The sequence below is a fragment of the Ranitomeya imitator genome, chromosome 2 (assembly GCF_032444005.1).
Source record: "Ranitomeya imitator isolate aRanImi1 chromosome 2, aRanImi1.pri, whole genome shotgun sequence".
In the NCBI taxonomy this organism is placed as follows: domain Eukaryota; kingdom Metazoa; phylum Chordata; class Amphibia; order Anura; family Dendrobatidae; genus Ranitomeya; species Ranitomeya imitator.
Genome location: NC_091283.1, coordinates 455,853,973 through 455,876,216, shown reverse-complemented (window position 1 = coordinate 455,876,216; position 22,244 = coordinate 455,853,973). Strand labels below are relative to the sequence as shown.

Genomic DNA, 22,244 nt, shown 5'->3' with positions numbered 1-22,244 from the left:
TATTGTGAATTCTGCTTTTGGGTTCCCTCCAGTGGTTGTTGGTGGGAATGCAGTTGTCTCTGACTCGCAGTCCTTGCCAGGTGTATCGGATAATTACAATTCTAACTGGGATATTTAGGTGTGCAGGATCCTTTAGCCCTTTCCAGTTGTCAATGTTTCTCTGGAAGTGTTGGTTCTCTGCCTGGCCTCTCCTGCTTATCTGCCAGTTCAGCAAAGATAAGTGTCCGTTTCTTTTCCTGTGGCACACATGCAGTGTGCTTATTTTCAGTACTGTTCGTTTGTTTTTCTTTTGTCCAGATTAGACTGTGTCTGTGTTTTCTCAGTCTGGTTGGTTTCACTTGAGTTGCAGATATACCCTCCTACATCTTTAGTTAGATGTAGGAAGTTTTTTGTATATTCTGCTGTGGATTTTTTGAAGGGTTTTATACTGACCGCACAGAACTCTGTCCTATCCTGTCCTATCCAGCTAGAGTGGCCTCCTGTGCTAAATCCTGATTTTTCTGCCTGTGTATGTTTTTTCCTCTCCGACTCACCGCCAATATTTGTGGGGGGTTGTCTATCCTTTGGGGATTTTCTCTGAGGCAAGACAGTATTCCGATTTCCATCTTTAGGGGTATTTAGTTCTCCGGCTGCGACGAGGTGTCTAGGTGTGTTAGGAACACTCCACGGCTACTTCTAGTTGCGGTTTTAAGTTCAGGTTTGCGGTCAGTATAGTGGCCACTTTCTCCAGTGAAAGTTCTCATGCAGCTCCAAGGTCACCGGATCATAACAGTACATATATTACATTACTTATCCTGTACTGATTCTGAGTTACATCCTGTATTATACTCCACAGCTGTACTCACTATTCTTCTGGTGGAGTAACTGTGTACATACATTACATTACTTATCCTGTACAGATCCTGAGTTACATCCTGTATTATACTCCAGAGCTGCACTCACTATTCTGCTGATGGAGTCACTGTGTACATACATTACTTATCCTGCACTGATCCTGAGTTACAGCCTGTATTAGGCCATGTTCACACAGTGCGTTTTTTACCGCGGAACCGCGGCGGTTTTGCCGCTGCGGTTCCGCAGCTGTTTTCCATGCAGGGTACAGTACACTGTACCCTATGGAAAATAGGACACACTGTGCACATGGTCCGGAAATTGTTAAAAAAAAGACGCGCTGAATAGCTCCCGGAAAAAAGAAGGAGCATGTCAATTCTTTTTCCGGAGCCGCAGCGGTTCTGCACCCATAGACCTCCATTGTGAGGTCCAAACCGCAGTAAAACCCGCAGATCAAAAATATATCTGCGGGTTTTACTGCGATTTGATGTGCAGAACCGCTGCAGCAGGAAGTGCGGGGAGCGGGCGGAAGTGCGTGGGCGGAGTGTGGCTGCCCCCCCCGTGTTCCGATCCCGCCCCCCCGTGCTCCGATGCCCCCCCCAGTGCTCCGATGCCCCCCCCCAGTGCTCCGATGCCCCCCCCGTGCCCTAATCTCCCCCCCTTATACTCACCCGGCGTCCCGGTGTCCGTCCGGCCGTCTTCTCCCTGGGCGCCGCCATCTTGCAAAATGGCGGGCGCATGCGCAGTGCGCCCGCCGAATCTGCCGGCCGGCAGATTCGTTCCAAAGTGCATTTTGATCACTGAGATATAACCTATCTCAGTGATCAAAATAAAAAAATAGTAAATGACACCCCCCCCCCCCCTTTGTCACCCCCATAGGTAGGGACAATAAAAAAAATAAAGAATTTTTTTTTTTTTTTTTTCACTAAGGTTAGAATAGGGGTAGGGGTAGGGTTAGGGGTAGGGTTAGGGTTAGGGGTAGGGTTAGGGTTAGGGGTAGGGTTAGGGGTAGGGTTAGGGGTAGGGTTAGGGGTAGGGTTAGGGGTAGGGTTAGGGGTAGGGGTAGGGTTAGGGTATTTTCAGCCATTTTAACCCTAAAAAAATTCCTAGAAAACACACAGACTCTGGCTAGAAAACTGCATCAAAAAAACGCATCAAAAAACGCATCAAAAACGGACCAAAAAAGGACCAAAAAAAGGACCTGCGTTTTCTGCCAAGAGCTGCAGTTTTTTAAAAAACAGTCAGGAAAAAAAAAGGATGGAAATCCTGAACGTGTGAACATACCCTTATACTCCAGAGCTGCACTCACTATTCTGCTGGTGGAGTCACTATGTACATACATTACATTACTTATCCTGTACTGATCCTGAGTTACAACCTGTATTATCCTCCACAGCTGCACTCACTATTCTGCTGGTGGAGTCACTGTGTACATACATTACATTACTTATCCTGGACTGATCCTGAGTTACAACCTGTATTAGATCCCAGAGCTGCACTCACTATTCTGCTTGTGGAGTCACTATGTACACACATTACATTACTTATCCTGTACTGATCCTGATTTATCTCCTGTATTATCCTCCACAGCTGCACTCACTATTCTGCTGGTGGGGTCACTGTGTACATACATTACATTACTTATCCTGTACTGATCCTGAGTTACATCCTGTATTATACTCCAGAGCTGCACTCACTATTCTGCTGATGGAGTCACTGTGTACATACATTTCTTATCCTGCACTGATCCTGAGTTACATCCTGTATTATACTCCAGAGCTGCACTCACTATTCTGCTGGTGGAGTCACTGTGTACATACATTACATTACTTATCCTGTACTGATCCTGAGTTACATCCTGTATTATACTCCAGAGCTGCACTCACTATTCTGCTGGTGGAGTCACTGTGTACATACATTACATTACTTATCCTGTACAGATCCTAAGTTACATCCTGTATTATACTCCAGAGCTGCACTCACTATTCTGCTGGTGGAGTCACTGTGTACATACATTACATTACTTATCCTGTACTGATCCTGAGTTATCTCCTGTATTATCCTTCAGAGCTGCACTCATTATTCTGCCAGGCAGTGCTACGATCTGTTGACAGTCCTTAAACTTACTGTTTTCTCAGATTACTGCTGCTATGTAAAGATGAACCACATTTAATTATCTAAGGTACTGGTCATCATTTGTTATTTATTGAAGTCACTTTTTTTTCTCATGTACGTTCTGACATTTTTGCACCAAATACTTCAAAATCGTGCTTTTGGTTTATGAATTTAGGGCAAAATCAGCAATGCTCTTTATTTTTGTCTTTAACCACTTTTCTCAACTTTTTAGAGCCTAAAGTCACAAATGCTTAAAAAATGTGCATGTTTTTCTAAAAGTAGTCCAAAGTCAAAACGGCCTGAAAAATCTCACTCTAGGCAGGGATTGAAGTTAGATTTACATAAAAAGTGTGACATATGGTAAAAGTTGCATTTCATGAATATGTCTAAAACATCTGGATAAGCAAAGGTAACAAGGAAGATTAAAAAAAGACTTAACGTAGAAAGAAAACTTAAGAAAATGGCACAGAATGAGAGAATAAGGGTATGTGCACACGTTGCGGATTTTGGCCCTGCAGATCCGCAGCAGTTTTCCATACGTTGTACAGTACCATGTAAACCTATGGAAAACCACATCCGCTGTGCACATGCTGCGGAAAATTCCACGCAGAAACGCAGTGGTTTATTTTCTGCAGCATGTCAATTCTTTGTGTGGATTCCGCAGCGATTTACACCTATTCCATAATAGAAATCCGCAGGTGTAAAAACGAAGGTGAAATCCGAACAAAAAATGCACAAAATTCGCAGTAAATCCGAGGGGAATCCGCAGGTAAAACGGAGAATCCACACGGAAAAATCAGCAATAGAATCCGCAACGTGTGCACATACCCTTAAGGTAAAAAAATTCAAAGGCTATTAACAACAGCAGAAATTACTCCAGAAAAGTGAAAAAACAACAATGATGAATTGAGTCCACAATGCATAAAATACAGGTAAGTGATGAGTGCCCCTCACCATGACCAGGGCTCATGACCTGTAATGATGAGGGGATCAGATCACGACAGGTTAAATATTAAAAAAAGAAAGATGGAAACGGAAAATTTCAGTAGTAATTCCTTAAGAAAATGTTGGAAGGGGGCGAATGGGTGTAAGACTGTTTGGCTACTGACCTTCGTCAGATAACATCAAGCCCACGGCTGTGAGGGAGCGCAGGCTCAGTGATGTCACCGCTAGTCACTGAAGCTGCTCTCGCAGCATCTCATTCATCAGTGGTTTTCAGCCGGGACGGTCGCATCTTAGCACCCTCCAGGTTGAAAACTGTATATTCCCCAGATATGGATTACTGCGTGGGACACAACAACGGACAGGTATGGTATATTGTTGCTTTTCATTTTACTTTTATTGCAGGAGATCGAGGGCTTCTCAGGAATTAGGTGTGGTTGTAAATATGGTTTCATTAGGAATAATAAAGGAGTCTGTGTGTTTCTTTCAATTAAAGGACTTTATTCTGGCTGTGTCTTTATTTACCATGCAAACATAGTATTAGTAATGGATAGGTGTCTTATTAACGCCTCTCTATTACTAACCTCAGGGCTTGACGTGAAACCCCCTATTACCCCACTTGCCACCGCTACAGGGCAAGTAGGAAGAGTGAGGCTAAGTGCCAGAATTGGGGCATCTTCAAAATGCGCCTTTTCTGGGGCAGCTGAAAGCTGATGTTTTTAGCGAGGGCGGCAGTATCCATGGCCCTTTCCTAGGCTATTATTATCAGCCCGCAGTTGTCTGCATAGCCTTTGCTGGTTATTGATTATAGGGGGGACCCCACATCATTTTTTGGGGGGTTGCCCCATTTTAATAGCCAGTAAAGGCTGTTATGCCCTGGTGGTTAGGACCACCCGGCACGACCTGATAGTTAAACTCACACAGGACAAGCTCTGGGATGTGGGAACTCTGTTGACCGCAACCCCTAATCCTATCACACACACTAGAAATAGCCGTGGAGCGTTCCTGACTCTCCCTAGACGCCTCTTCACAGCCTAAGAGCTAGCTAGCTCTAGAGATAGAAAATAAAGCCTACCTTGCCTCAGAGAAATTCCCCAAAGGAAAAGGCAGCCCCCCACATATATTGACTGTAACGATGAAAGTCACAAACGCAGAAATGAAACAGGTTTCAGCAAAGGGAGGCCAGACTTACTAAACAGACAGAGGATAGGAAAGGTATCTTTGCGGTCAGCACAAAAAACTACAAAAGACCACGCAGAGTGTTCAAAAAGACCGCCGCACCGACTAACGATGCGGAGATGCCACTCTACATCCCAGAGCTTCCAGCTAGCAAGACAAAATCATGATAACCAGCTGGACAAGGAAACAATGAACAAATAATAACTATCAGGAACTTAGCTTCTGCTGGAGAAGACAGGTCACCAGAAAGATCCAAGAGCGAACTGAACCAATGCAGGAACATTGACAGCTGGCATGGAGTAACGATCTGAGTGGAGTTAAATAGAGCAGCCAACCAAAGGATAAACCACGTCACCTGTTTAAGGAACCTCAGAAGCAGCAGCTTCACTCACAGCCACCAGAGGGAGTCCATGGACAGAACTCGCCGAAGTACCATTCACGACCACAGGAGGGAGCTCGACAACAGAATTCACAACAAAAGGCTAAGTATACAGCTGTGAGCTGATATTAAAAGCTTGTGAAGCTCCATGGGTATTACCCCCTTCCCAGGATATAAACATCTGCCCACAGTCGCTGGCTTTCCCTCTGCTGGTTTTGAAAATTGCGTGAGAGACCACTCCATTTTTTCCCGAAAAATAAGCTGCACACACACTGTACTAATTGTATTTGTCACTGACATCTATATATCTACCTATTCTTTATGTATTTACTGTATGTAATCCATCTCTTCTTGTCAGCTCCTGCTGTGATTTTACACTACCGCGGGTGCTGAATTACCAGCTTTTCTTCTATCTCTCTTTGCAATATAAATACATATATATATATATATATATATATATATGTGTGTGTGTGTGTCACTGACATCTATATATCTATTCTATCCATTCTATTCTAACCTGTCTCGGAAATCCCAAGTCGCTGATTGGTCACGGCAAAACGGCCACGACCAATCAGCGACGGGCACAGTCCGACGGCAAAATGGCCGCTCCTTACTCCCCGCAGTCAGTCCCCGCTCCATAAACCCCTCCAGTCAGCGCTCACCCAGAGTTAATGGCAGCGTTAACGGACCGCGTTATGACGCGGTGTAACACACTCCGTTAACGCTGCTATTAAACCTGTGTGACCAACTTTTTACTATTGATGCTACCTATGCAGCATCAATATTAAAAAGATCTAATGTTAAAAATAATAAAAAAAATCATTATAGACTCACCCTCCGTTGGCCCCCCGGATCCAGCCGAGGCCTTTCCCGATCTTCGCGACGCTCTGGTGACCGGTCCATGCATTGCGGTCTCGCGAGACTGCTACGTCATCATCTCGCGAGACCGCAATGCGCTCTTGAGACCGGAGCACCGCGAGGAGCATCGGTAAATACCTCGGCTGGATCCGGTGGGCCGACAGAGGGTGAGTATATAGCTATTTTTTATTTTAATTCTTTTTTAAACAGGGATATGGTGCCCACATTGCTATATACTACGTGGGCTGTGTTAGATACTGCATGGGCTGTGTTATATACTACATCTGTGTGCTATATACTATGGGTTGTGCTATATACTACGTGGCTGTGGTACATATTACATGGCTGGGCAATATACTACATCGCTGTGCTATATACTACGTGGCCTGTGTTATATACTGCATGGGCTGTGTTATATACTATGTCTCTGTGCTATATACTACGTGGCTGTGCAATATACTACGTGGCTGTGCAATATACTACGTGGCTGTGCAATATATTATGTGGCTGGGCAATATACTACATCGCTGTGCTCTATGCTACGTGGCCTGTTTTATATACTGCATGGGCAGTTATATTCCACGTTTCTGTGCTATATACTACGTGGCTGTGCAATATATTACCTGGCTGTGCAATATATTACGTTGCTGTGCAATATATTACGTGGCTGTGCAATATATTATGTGGCTGGGCAATATACTATGTGTCTGTGCTATATGCTACGTGGCTGGGCTGTATACTACGTGGCTGGGCACTATACTACGTGGCTGGGCAATATACTACGTGGCTGGGCAATATACTATGTGGCTGGGCAATATATTACGTGGCTGGGCAATATGCTACGGGGCTGAGCGATATACTACGTGGCTGGGCAATATACTACGTGGCTGGGCAATATACTACGTCGCTGGGCAATATACTATGTGGCAGGGCAATATACTACTTGTCTGTGCTATTTACTACATGGGCTGTGCTATATATTACGTGGCTGGGCAATATACTACGTGGCTGTGCTATATACTACGTGGGCTGGGTTATATACTATGTGGGCTGTGATATATGCTACGTGGCTGTGCTATATTTCTCTGCTGTATCTGTGCATTATGAATCGTGGCTTCACTGATTGGTCACGCCCGGCCGTGAACAATCAGCGACAGTCGCAGTCCGCCCGCGAATTGGCGCGGAATTTGAACCACGTTTCGCTAATTGGTCACGGCCGTCCGTCCGAATCCTGTGTGTAAATTGCATTATTATAAACTACATACATATTCTAGAATACCCGATGCGTTAGAATCGGGCCACCATCTAGTGTGTATATATCTATGCTATCCATTCTATTCTAACCTGTCATTGTGATTTTACTGTAGCGGCACTTGAATTGCCGGCTTTTCAAAGGAGGTACGGTTCTACAGGAAGTAGTTTTTGTTTTCCTCTGGGGGCACTCAACTTTATTAGAATGCACAAAGAGACCCAAGTTAGCTCCAAAAATGCATGAAAAAAACGCACCAAAACCGCAACAAAAACGCACTAAAACCTGCATTTTTGCCTCAGCTTCTCTCCTGCCCAGAAATCAGATTTTGCTGCAGAAAAAAGGCCGCAAAAACGCCCTGTGTGAACATATCCTTTCTGTGTAATTTTCACCTCATTCAGCCTCTTTACTCTCACCTCTGCTATTTTGGCCTCTTCTCTTGGGCAGTAGCTTATCCTATGTGACCAGGAAGCAGCAGAATCTCTCAGGCATGAATTGCGCTCAGTGTCCGCAAACACCTCATCTCCTGTCTCGCTGTGCACAGATAATAACGTTTATTCATTTTTTTTTTCTTTTTTTAAAAGATAACTAGAGATTCAGGGCAGTGCAATCATGAGGGGTCAGAGTCCCGGATATAAATGCGTAGCGACGACTCTGCTCTCTCCCTTGATCTGCAAAGAAAATAGTCCTTGATGGACCACAGTGCTGCAAAGCAAAAAGCAATGGTGCTAACCATTGATCCTCCGTTCTACCCATAATCTTCCTTCTTTCCCCCCTTCCTTCCTCCCCTCCCCTCCTTCCCTCCATCTCCACCTTCCTTCCGTCACTTCATTCCTTCCTTCCAGGATAGAAAAGCCACATCCCTAATGCCACCCAGTCCTATAGAAACAGTGCCCCCAGTGAATCCTTTAAGGCTATATTCACACTTTGCGGATTTTGCTGCGGATCCGCAGCGGATTTGACCGCTGCGGATCCGCAGCAGTTTCCCATGAGTTTACATTTCAATGTAAACCTATGGGAAACAAAAAACGCTGTGCACATGCTGCAGAAAAATCCGCGCGGAAACGCTGCGGATTACATTCCGCAGCATGTCACTTCTTTTCTGCGGATTTTCAGCTGCTCAAATAGAAAACTGCAGTTGAAAATCCGCAGAAGAAAACGCAGTAAAAACCGCGATAAATCCGCAGTAAAAACCGCGATGGGTTTTCACTGCGGATTTTGCAATTCCGCTGCGGAAAAATCCGCAGTGGAATCTGCAAAGTGTGCACATAGCCTAAGGGTATGTGCACACGATGCAGATTTAGTGCAGAATTGGTGCAGAACTGCAGCAGATTTTTCTGCTGCAGAAACGCTGCAGAACTGCACTGTGATTTACAGTACAATGTAAATCAATGTGAAAAGAAAAATCTGCGCAGAAACGCTGCAGATTTCAAAGAAGTGCACGTCGCTTCTTTTGTGCAGTTCTGCAGCGTTTCTGCAGCAGATTTTTCTGCACCATGTGCACAGCTTTTTTCTTTTCACATTGATTTACATTGTACTGCACAGAAACTGCATAGAATCTGCACAGAAACTGCATAGAAACTGCACAGAAACTGCATAGAAACTGCACAGAAACTGCACAGAAACTGCATAGAAACTGCATAGAAACTGCGCAGAAACTGCATAGAAACTGCACAGAAACTGCATCAAATCTGCAGATGCAGATTTAGTGCAGAAAATTCTGCACCACATTTCCTACGTGTGCACATAGCCTTAGTGTTTTAATACCCACACAAAATCCCGCTACACAGTATGATGTCTAAAAGATCCTCCACATACATTGCAGAGGCATCGTGTTGTGTGTGTAATGGCGGCAGTGTCCGCCTACACAGCATAGTGCCTCCTTACACATGTTTTCCCCCACAGTCCTCCACTACTGAGAATGATGCGCCACTCACAGTATGATGCCCTTAGTGTCCCCTAATAATGATCCACGCACACAGTTTCTCCACACAGTCCCCCAGCAAAGTATGATGACACGTAGTGACCCCTCTCCCCAAACAAATAATGTTCCTAAATCCCATCACTGTATGATCCCCACTCACACAGAATAGGGACCCCTACAGCCCTCCACACTCACACAGAATGATGCCCCCTATGTGCTATGTTTGTGTCCCGATGTAGCAGGCGCAATGTACTGCGCCTCCTGTGCTGAGCCTCAGGTGGCTCTAGTGAACGATGCTGCTGGCAGCTAATACTTCCACACTAACATTATATCATACTGTATCTCCTAAATACAGTATGCAGATACAGTTGGAAGAAGGCTATGCCGATTTCCTCGGACAGCTTCCCGAATTGGAGGCTGTCCCACTACATCTGGGATGGTTGGGAGCCATGGCTGACCAGCATCTCCTTATAGCTACACATGCCAAGATATATGCAAACATTGAATATATGAATCATAACCTACAGTACTACTATATTTCCTATGAAATTGATGTACTTAGTGTGCAAATTGGCCAACTTATTTGTGCCCATCAGCCACGGCAAGGTGTATTCTGTGGATGGGAACCTAATCTTTCAGATACAGCAGGTGAAATAAGTATTGACCACCATTTTCTATGTAAATATATTTATAAAGGTGCAATTGACTTGAAATTCTCCCCAGATGTCGGTAACAACCTATCCAATCCACACAGTCAAAGAACTCAAACCATAGATGTCCAGGTTGGGGCTGGATGGCGACTATGGCCACGACACAGGTCGCACGGCCAAAGATCACTCTGTGCTGCTGTTACATCGCAGCATAATGCAGGTGATCGGGGTCGCATTGTGACCAGCAAGTTCCAGAAAGTCACTTAATCCTTTCACCTACATTAAGGGGGTTGTCCAGGCTTGGGTTGTTCACTCTATGTGACTGCAAACTTGTGAATCCTGACAGCTTCCACAGTGCGTCTTTTTGGGGGTCATAATGTAAAGCTCGTCATCATAATTGAGATTTCGGCAGGTCTTACCACATTGCACATGTGTTTCCTGGACATAATCACACTGGTTTTTCAGTTTTGAATGAAAATGTTAATGTTCCAATTCATTGACCACAAACAAAGGTCTTGAATATAATAGGAACCTGAAGCATGACGCATATTAGAAAGTTGCACAACCTTTTATTACAGGGGTTGTCCAGTGAAAACTCCTGTCCAAAGGATATGTTATAACTTATTGATAGGTGGGGTGCGTATGGTCGACTTGTGCTCCATTCTTTCCCTATGGAGCTGCCAAGTGCTGCGCTCTGGCAGCCCCATAAAAAATGAATAGCGGCAATCAGTCACCTGCTATTCCATTTTATGATGAGCATACAAGTTCCCTGTGATGGATGAAAATTCCCCAACCTGCCAATAGGTGCAGGTCCAGGCACCATCACCAAGCTGTCACCTAACTTGTGGATAGCTGATAACTTGTTTTCACTGGATGTCCCCTTTAAATAATGATTGAAGGTGTTACCCAAGATATTTTTTACAAAATGGCCAGGCTGGGGATATGGTAAAATAACTTGTACTCCCGTAGTAATGATGTTCTGACGACCCTTACATTAATGCTGTAGCCTATCAGTGGTCAGGTAGTTTAGCTGTCTTGTGACCTCTGAAGCCTCTGATTGGCTGTAGCAGTCACGTGAGGGTTATCACTGCAGGATGCTTTCGTGAAATTGGAGCAGCGGGCAAGTTAGCAGGTGAGGATACGTTCTTTGGGTATTTTAATCCATTCTCTGCTTTCTAGACAATTTACAAAAAAATCTTGGATACCCCAATTAAAGGGAATCTTAATATCTTTAATCTGATGTCTTATTCTACAGAAATCCTTGTTTTTCTTATATTTAAATGAGCTGTTAAGATCTTTGAGTCGGACACTGATCTGTATGAAAATCTGCCTCCAGAGGGGATGTTGCCATTGTGCTGTGTAATGGCCGCTCTCCAGATCTCACTGCAGCTGTATGTGATTATAACTGACACATCTGCAGGTTCCTCTCAGCTTCCATCTCACAGGCAGCCATGATTGAAGTAGAGCAGTGCTGTTAGAGCTGCAGCAAAAGTTAATTTCTACTGTCCTGTGTTAGTTACATATCTCACACTGGTAATGCTGCCTTTTATTAAAAATAAGCTCTGGAGGCAGATTCTCAGGGAGATCTATGTCCGGCCCATAGATCTGAACAGCTCATTTACATATAAAGAAAACATGGATTTCTCTGGAATAAATATCGGATTTCAGATATCATTATTCAGCTTCTTATGACCTTCATGTCCTATAGACAGCTTAGGAGGGGTGAGCCTACTGACAGATTCCATTTATTTACATACAAACGGATCCCTTTAATTTTGTATTATCTCCTGTATTTTGCTTTTTTGCTGTATATTGCTTTTCTATGTTAGCAGTGACATTGCAAAATGTATAAATCATTTTATTTAAAGCCGCTGTTTCCTTTGGACAACCCCGTATGTGAATAAAGAGCTAGAGAAGAGGATATATGGTGTTACATAGCACCCACTGAAATGAATGAGTGAGTGTAATAAGTAGCAGGTCGCAATAAGTCCTCCAGTGTGGCCCCCTAGTCGAGGTGTGTCTTGAGTGGGATACTCCCTTTATGGCCTTATATGACTTACAATCATTGGTGATTAGTTATTTAGACATTTTTTTTTTTTTATGAATCACTTTTCATTCTTACCTCACAGGGTGAAATTGGACCCCCTGGTTTACCTGGAACCCCAGTAAGTGCAAATATTAAACCAATAAAATTGTAAAAGGGTAATAATTGTTGTATGACTTCCTAGTTTCTGATGGGTTTGTCCCTCTAAGGCTTCTTTCAAACTAGCGTCGGAATCTCCCCGTCGCAATGCGTCGGGGAGAGATTCCGACGCTAGCGTTTGCTGCATTGCACAATGGGTGCAGCGGATGCATTTTTCCGGCGCATCCGCTGCCCCATTGTAAGGTGCGGGGAGGTGGGGGCGGAATTCCGGCCGCGCATGCGCGGTCAGAAAAAGCGGTCCGTCGGGAGAAAAAAAGTTACATGTAGGTTTTTTTTCTCCTGACGGTCCGCCAAAGCACGACGCATTCGTCGCAAGACGGATGCGAAGTGTGCCAATCCGTCGCAAATGCGTCGTCAATAGAAGTCTATGGGGAAAAAACGCATCCTGCAAGCACTTTTGCAGGATGCGTTTTTTCTGCAAAACGACGCATTGTGACGGATTTAAAAAAACGCTAGTGTGAAAGTAGCCTTACCCAGAAGAAGCAGAGCTGCAGTGTAAAGCATGTAGAAGGTATAGAAGTATCTCTGAAGAGACAGGAAGTGAATTTCAGACTCCAATAAACTATGCAACTAATGGAGTCACTGATTACAGTCGTATATTAATAAAACAGAGTTGAAAAGCAGCCGACACTAATATGTCATATGACTACAACTCCCAGCATAGCTTATAAGCCATTGACCTATTCAGGTCAATGAGACACAAAGCCAAATAGAACAATGGACATGGTTGCACCCGTGACAGTTTAGAGGCTTTAGATGAAATTTGGACTAATATATCTTTGTCTTCTTACTTCAAAAGGGTCCAAAAGGAGCCGCTGGAAAACCAGGAGGACCTGGAAAACCCGGCCTGTCTGGACTGCCTGGTATTGATGTAAGTAATTCCCTCCTGTATATCTATAGAATATTGAAGCATGCATATTTCTTTATGCCAGGGTGTGCAGATTGGCATCCCCATACATACAGTACGTATGCCTCCTACATACGGTACGTATGCCCCCTACATACAGTACCTATGCCCGCTACCTAGGGGTAATAATGTGGGATCACACATTGCAGCATGGGATTACCCAGTGTGTATTGCCCTTATGCAACACTGCTCATTAATATATACACACTGGGCTCCTCCTGTGCCAATATGGCTTAACACAAGTATGAACCGACAGTCCCATGTGTAGAAGCCGCGTTTACGTCATGGTCCGGAAATTAATTGGATCATATGGCCAATATAGTGCATGAGGTCTACAGACCCCCAGTGCAAATTCAGAGGGGTCTTGGGTCCCTCTCAGATACCAGGAACCGGGTACAGCTGCTCCCCTTGTTCCCCTATAGCTACTCAATGATCTCTATGTCACCATTTTATTTTTATTTTCAGGGACTTACTGGACCTGATGGGAAAGCTGGCCCTGATGGACCACCAGGAGAACGGGTAGGTGACCTTTGTAAAGGGTTCTTTACAAAATGAGATTTGGATCATTTGCCTAAAAATGTTAAGAGTTGTTCAAGAGTGGAAATCTGATAAAGTAGAAGAACGCAGCTAAATTACAGAAAAAGGAAAACAGTGCCACATCTGTCCACAGGTTATGTGTGGTATTGCAGCTCACTTACTTCAACGGAATTGAGCTGCCATATCAGACACAATCTGTGGACAGGTGTGGCACTGTGTCTGCAGGAAAGCAGACATGTTTAACAATCCTAGGTAATCCTTTAACTTCCTTTAATCATTCATTTTTTTATTTTATCATGACACCCTTTGGTCATTCTAACTTTTCCTTTTATCATCCACCAATATCCTCATTCTAGTTCCTGTTTTTCCCTGTAAAGTCACCACCTTCATCTTCCACATTCCTCTACCATCACCCATGTCCTTATCTTTCCTTCTCTGATCATCAGTTCTCTTCTCTCAGTACCGAAGCTTTTGTCATCGTCATCCGTTTTATCATCTTTTACTATCATACTCCTCCCCTGGGATCTGCATTACTCTGTCATCATACATTATCTTCTTCTGTCATTAACATCACAGTCATCAACCTCCATGTACTTCAATCATCTTGCTCTTCTCCCTATCTATACCATTGTCTTCTATTTCCATCATACGCTCCATTTTTCCATCACCCTCTATCCATCCATGACCTCCACTTTTGGTTTAACTCAAAATACGCATTTGTCATCTTATCATTTACCGTATATACTCGAGAGTAAGCCAACCCGAGTATAAGCTGAGACCCCTAATTTTGCCACAAAAAAATTGGGAAAACGTATTGACTCGAGTATAAGCCTAGGGTGGGAAATACAGCAGCTACTGATAAATTTCAAAAATAAAAATAGATACCAATATAATGCTACATACAGTTCATTATGGCCCCGTAAGATGCTCCATATAACAATGTGCCACATATAATGCTGCTGCAATAAAAAAAAATGACATACTTCCCTCTCCTCGCTGCCCGCTGCTCCTCAGCGTCCCGTCTCTCCGCACTGACTGTTCAGGCAGAGGGCGGCGCACACACTAATACGTCATCGCGGCCCCTGACCTAAACAGTCACTGCAGAGGACGCGGAAGACGGAGCGGCGGTGGAACGAGGAAAGGTGAATATGAAATACTCACCTGCTCCCTGCGCGGTCCCTGGCAGCTTCTCCCGGACAGATGGTCTCCAGCGCTGGCAGCTTCTTCCTTTATTGAGCGGTCACTGGTACCGCTCATTACAGTAATGAATATGCGGCTCCACCCCTATGGGAGTGGAGTCCATATTCATTACTTTAATGAGTGGTACCACATGACCGCTGAACAGAGGAAGAAGGTGCCTGCGCCGAAGACCATGAGACATGCAGGGACCATGCCAGGATCAGGTGAGTATGTGACCGTCGTCGCTCCCCCTCAACCGCCACCCCCCCCCCGTCTATGACTCGAGTATAAGCCGAGAGGGGCACTTTGAGCCCCCAAAAATGGACTGAAAATTTCAGCTTATACTCGAGTATATATGGTATTACCTGAATATTATCCACTTTCCTTACCCTCTATCATACTTTATTTCCATAAATCTTCTTCCTCTCTGTCCCCATCTCCCTACCTCATTCCCTCTTCCATCTATTTCAATCTACATCCAACTACCATCACCAATGATCGACATTACAGGAATCATCATCAAGAACAGTCACTTATTTTAATATACCATCATCCATATCTCACTGTTATCCATCATATCAACACAGCACTATTATCATTATCATCTCATTCCCACCCATCATCATTCTCAGACAGCTATCCGCATTGTTTCCTATTTGTATATATATTCACATACATCCCACTTTCATCATCTATCTTAATCATTGTCACAAGCATCAGCAGCTGCCCATTTCCATCTATCATCATCCAAATCCTGCTATTATCCATTATAATCAGGATTAGCATCATCATCATCCTATTTCCAGATATCATAATATCCATCCCATTAGCATCCTCATAAGCCCACTTTGATGCATCATCATACATATCCCACTACTAACATCCATCATAATCAACATCAGGGATGTCAGCTTCATTAACTGATTCCATATTTCATCATGCACATCCCTGTATCACCATCTATCATAATTAAAATCAGAAGTGTCATCATCATTATCATCATCCACAACAAACTATCATCCATCATAATCCACATCAGGCCTATCACAATTATCCCATTATATCTAGAATTATCCTCATCCCACAATCATAATCAGTAACCCTCTTGGATATATCATCATCCACATTCCTACTTCCATCAACCATCATAATAAGCAACAGCAGTATCATCATCATCATCCTATTTCCATTTTTTGACAACCACATCCCACTATCATCTGTTATAATAACTATCTTCACAATCATCTATATCATTATCATCATCATCCAACTTCCAGCTATCCTCATCCATCATAATCAACATAAGGAGTGTCATAAGCACCATCATTAATCCATTTTCATGAATCATCATTCACATCCCAATAACATCCATCACAATGAACATAAGGATCATCTTCAGCATCATCCACATAATCACCAATCTATTTACATTTATTATTATCATCCATAATCATCTGTTATCATAATCTAAATCAGGAGTATCATCATCATCAATATTATCCTATTTCCATCTATCATCCAAATCCCACAAGCATACATTATAATCCATAAGATCATTATCAGCCAATTTCCATGTATTATCATCCACAGCCCTCTATTATCATCTATCATAATCAACATTAGGAGTGTCATAATCATTATCATCTCACTTCCATTGATCATCATTCACAACAAACTAAACTATCATCGATCATAATCAACATCAGGACTATCATCCTTATTCCAATATATCTATAATAATCCTCATTCCACAATCATAATCATTAACCCTCTTGGATCTATCATCATCCACATCCCACTATCATCATCCATCATAATCAACATCATGACTATCATCAGCATCTCATTTTCATCTATCAGAATCCTCATCCCATTATATTAATCATCTACATTCCATTCTTATCCATCATAATCATCATCAAACCCTTTAACCCTTTCCATCTTTTATCATACAAATTCCTCTATCATCATTTATCATAATCTGCATCAAGATTATCTTCATCATTAACAACCTATTTTCATCTCTTAGGATGCTTTTATGCTGCGTTTTGACACCCATTTGTAGGTCCCATCAGGTTTCTGTCCGAAACACCCCACAAAATGGTATTCGGACGTATGCACCAATGGAGCCATAGACAATGATGGTAACGTCAGAGAGAACGTAAACTCTGCCATGCATCATTTTTGGGTGTGTACGCCTACTGGAGACGGACACCCTGGTGTAGTAGACATAGTATGAAACAATGCGCAGGCATACAAGGAAGGCCTGTTTATGCCATGTTGGCTCCTGTTGGGTTGGCCATTTGATTTGTTATTGTCAGTTTACATGGATGATCATCAATAGACAAGATAAGTATGGAGTCCCCTATGGACAAGATTCAAGATCTATTGGCTTTTTCCATTGTGTCTTGTTTTAGGGAGACGTTGGACCACCGGGACCTGATGGTTCTGCAGTAAGTATCAACACACATCCGAGACCCTAAATGTTAACTACCGATTAACTACACTACCGATCTAGCTGACATTGTGCATATGTATGAATAGGATTTGACTTTTCATAGCTAGTGATGTAGGACACTTTTGATCTCATTGACTCAGCCCCTTCTTAATTTTTAATTAATCTTGAGATTTCTTAGGCTTTATATTGGCATTGGGGGGACTATTCTCGCATTCATCGTTACCCAACATGGAGTGGATTCCAGCAGAAAGGGAAATATTCCCAACGGAAAAGTTTGAGATATATACTGTAAATCAGTTCTACACTGGGATCTGGTCCCATCTTTTGTAAATAATGAATATCTGCTCGATGACCAACCAGAGTCAATGAAGCCTAAAGCTTTACGCTGACATGTGTGAGCCACCAAACTAGTACATTCTTAGTAATGTTGGATTTTTAACTCCAATCCTCTGATGGTTTCATAGGAACAAATAAGTGTCCAAAAGTCATTTTTCCCATGGCGAAATCAAGAATGATTGCTGGCCAGTGGCTTATATAAAGCAGAGAGGTTCTATAACAAAGCCCAAAATTGAAATGAGGCCGTCTGCTGGTGCTTTTTTATGCCATAGCACCTTACCATCCTTACCCTCCATCATGACCCTCTGACTCACTTATCTACATGTAAGCCTTAGCTGGACCCCATTCTCATGACCCTAAGGCCATGTTCACACTTTGCGGTTTTTACCGTGGCGATTTTGCCACTGCGTGTCCGCTGCAGTTTCCATTGCGTTTACAGTAACATGTAAACCCTATGGAAACCGCTTACCGCTGTGCACATGCTGCGGGAAAAAACGCGCAGGAACGCAGCGGTTTACAACCCGCAGCATATCACTTCTTTGTGCAGAATCGCAGCGATTCTGCACCCATAGGAATGCATTGATCCGCTTACTTCCCGCATGGGGCTGTGCCCACCATGCGGGAAGTAAGCGGATAATGTGCGGGTGGTACCCGGGGTGGAGGAGAGGAGACTCTCCTCCAGGCCCTGGGAACCATATTTGTGTAAAAAAACAAAAGAATTAAAATAAAAAATAATGATATACTCACCTCTGAAGTCTCAGCGCTGCACGCGGCTGTCCGGTCTCAGGTTTGTATGCGACCAGGACATGCGGTGATGTCGCGGTCACATGACCGTGACGTCACGAAGGTCCTTCTCGCACAGCATCTTTGGAACCGGACCGCCGCCTGCAGCGCCGAGGAGATCGGGACGTCAGAGGGTGAGTATATCATGATTTTTATTATTTTTAACAGTACTATTGATGCTGCATATTGCTGCATATGCGACATCAATAGTAGGAGTAAATCCCGCAGCGGAACCCGCAACACAAACCGCGATAAAGCTGCAGGGATAACCGCAGCGGGTTTGCCCTGCAGATTTATCAAATCCGCTGCGGGAAAACCCGCGGGAGAACCTGCAGCCCCCTTCCTAGGTGTGAACATAGCCTAATATCTGTCTCTATTTACCTACGCCCTCGAAGTACTTCTCATGGTTAGTTTTTTTCAATGATCTTGTTTTTTCTTTGTAGGGACGAGGACCACCTGGACCTCCCGTAAGTGTGATACATAATCCTCTTGGTCTGGCTGTCTAGGATATTTTTTGGGTCATCTCCCTGAGATTTTCTGTTCTTTTCTTGACTTGCCTTTCTTTTTCTGATTGGTGTTTTTGCTGCTCTACCAGGGTCTTGCTGGACCAAGTGGTTTACCAGGCGGCAAGGGACCCCAAGGTCCTGCGGTAAGTACTTCAGCCATATTTATGGGAACTTTAAAACTTTACTATTCAAAGAAGAATATTGCCCAGCTGTCAGGATGATCTAGTAGGTTGTGTATTGCAAAATATCTGATGGTTAGTGGCTCAGCCAAAGAATCAGCACCTTTGAAATGTGGTGCTGGAGAAGGATGCTATCAATATCATAGATGGCAAGAATAACAGATACCGTAAATCAATTTTGGAACAAATTAAACCAGACATGTCGCTCTAAGCAAGGACCAACAAGCTATGACTTGCCTACTTTGGACATATCATATAAAGAGAGCAATCACTGGAGAAGGACAGGCTTCTATTAAGATTACGGCGGAGAAGACCCTGGTGGACCTATCTAGGCTTGCATAAGATTGAACTTCCTACAAATCATTTATCCATCAAGTCGCTGTGGCTCGAGATCAAGCTAAAGGCCATTAAAAAAAAAGGAGCTCAGTATTATGGGTAGAGTTGGATGGTCCATGTTCTGATGTTATAACAAGGCCCAGCCTCAATGGACCTCTGAGACTTTAGTAGAACACCATACAGGGCCTTCTGAATAATTTTCTTTAGTGGGACCAACATACCCCAATTCAACCCAGCTTGTAAGAAACATATTTGAAACAAAGGTCCATGAAAGGTCCGATACTTCTATTTTTCCAGAGGAATAGTCTCAATATTCTACTCAACTTCATAATGATCAACACTTTTCAACGTTTCTCACTAAACAAATGCCATACATTGCTTAAAGAATAGTGCCATTCAGTGCTCAAAATAGGACAGTTGGCGAAAAAGTACTGCTTTTCATTGTCTTTATACTACTTATAATACTTTAGCTTCCAATGTTGACCCAAACATTGTAAATGCAAGGTGACATATTCACAATATGTCATTTTAATAAAATAACCAACACATAATGCAGAAAGCACCCATCATATCATTGTAACACTGTCTCCAAAAACATACAAAAATAGTATTCTGAGGGCGTAAACTCTTCAAGTCCTCTCCTAAATGTTCTCCCACCCTAACAATAGTACCTTGGTGATGGTTCTCTATCATTAATATAGTAATTGTATAGCCATTGGCTATAGGTAAAAAGGTATTCTTGAGTTTGTAAGTTACCCCAACTCAGGGCCGGCTCCAGGTTTTCGAGGGCCCCGGGCGAAAGAGTCTCAGTGGGCCCCCCCCCCTTTAACACATACCCCGATTTATGATGCACAGATACGGCAGAGAAATGTATAGTACAATGCCAGATTTCACTTCTTACATGAGTGACAGCTATTGTAGATTCTGCAGTGTATATATATAGGAGGAAAGGCTCTGTGCAGTGTATATATACAGGAGAGGTGCTTTTCTGTTTTGAGTTTTTCTATGAAAACAAAGACTTTTCTACAACGTTGTTTGGTTTTGCGGCCCCAACAGATCTGTGCTACAAAGTAACAGGCGGCTCGAGCATTAATGAGGGACCTGATGCTGAATCCTTTCCACAAACCCTAATGACCCAATTAGTGCCCTGTCATTAGAAGCTTATTAAACGCCTCCCTGTCCCGAGCAGTCATGTACAGTATGGGGGGATCCTGCAGCCCACCCCCTGACTGCTCCATACCATACACTGCCCTCTGTCACGCTCACTATTATACTGTGCATTTCTCCTTCATCGTTACCCCATGTTACACTTGTCACCCCCCACTACAGAGTAGCAGGGCAGCCAATGTCACAGGTCACCCCCTCCCGGACCCTAATGGCAGCAGGAAATGTCTGCTCCTCTATTGAGTTGGAACCTGATTTAATCAGGGAATAATGTGGATTTGTTGCCAGTGGCTGCAGGGGAAGGGTTAAGTGATGCCATGTCCGTGGTGGGAGCAGTGGCAGCTGCTGGGACCTGGACAGAGACAACCAATGTTGCTGTGACTGCACAGTGTGACCTGGAGGAGAGAAGCTGAGACTCCGGAGCAGAAATCACCCACATGCCAGCACTGGGCAGAGTCCCTCCAGTCACCAGCCTGGGGCCACGGGGCCCCAACGTACAGCCCACAGCTCAGTGTTATCCATGGCCGCAGCTCCCCTTCCTCCTGGCATCTAGTTAACCCCATTTATGCGGGTCGGATTGTTATCTTTAAGGTTTAGCAATAACCTTCATACAGATGGGAAGGGGTTAAGCTTCTTCCTACCCCACTGGTGCAGGTTTGGTGCAGCATGCATGTATTCTGGGTGAGCTGGGCGGCTACAGGCTGCACCCCACCAGCTGCTCCTCCAGACATCACCCACATTTTTAGGCAGCAGAGACAGACAGCAGCAGACTGAGCCACAACTGCAACCACTGTTGGATACCTTTGCACTCACTGGGGCACGGGTAGGACAGAGCTCCTTGGAATCTGCCTGATAAACTTCAGCACTGTCTGCAGCCACCCAGGGGGGAGAGCAGAGAAGTGCTCTCTCCGCCCACAAACAGTCACACTGGCTGCCTTCTGTTAACCCCTATGTGTGCCTGCCTGGCTGCACTGACTGAGTGAGAAGATGCTTGTGTCAGAGCTGGCACATAGGGGTTAAGAGAACGCAGCCAGCAGTGACTTTGTGGGGGGAGAGAGCATGTTATCTCCTGCTCTGCTCTCCCAGCTGTATCTATGACAGCATGAGTGGGCCCCCCCCTCTCCCCAGGGCCCCTGCATTTGCCCGGTGTGCCGGGTGCTGACGCCGGCCCTGCCCCAACTTCCCGATCGTTGGGGGTCCCACTACTGGGCCGTCCATCAATACTGAGAACTGGGACTTTAAAGAGCCCTGTGTGACTGGAGTTGTAGCCAATCATATGCATTGCATCTCCGTGAATCCTTAATCAGACCTCTGATGATGGCCGAGCGCTGTGCTCAGCCGGATTCTGGAGCAGCAGTTTGCATATCCAAGCACTGCTCCATTTACACCTGGCTCTCCAGAGCTCTGATTCTTGAGATTAGTGGGGGTCCCAGTGGTCGAATCCCCAGAAATCAGGAAGTTATTCCCTACCCCATGGATGGGAATTAACTTCCAAACTTTAGACAAGCCCTTTAAGATCTCAGACCTTT

The 22,244-nt window shown here is 44.2% G+C and overlaps 1 protein-coding gene across 1 annotated transcript in view; it reads left to right on the top strand.

Moving 5' to 3' along the window:
* The window catches only part of COL9A3 (collagen type IX alpha 3 chain), a 62,061-nt gene that overhangs the window by 12,876 nt on the left and 26,941 nt on the right, over positions 1-22,244 (top strand). The window contains exons 3-8 of the mRNA XM_069751153.1: positions 12,257-12,292; positions 13,130-13,201; positions 13,703-13,756; positions 17,371-17,406; positions 18,974-18,997; positions 19,126-19,179. Of these exons, the coding sequence (XP_069607254.1) occupies positions 12,257-12,292; positions 13,130-13,201; positions 13,703-13,756; positions 17,371-17,406; positions 18,974-18,997; positions 19,126-19,179 (276 nt within the window). The remainder of the gene's footprint in view (positions 1-12,256; positions 12,293-13,129; positions 13,202-13,702; positions 13,757-17,370; positions 17,407-18,973; positions 18,998-19,125; positions 19,180-22,244) is intronic.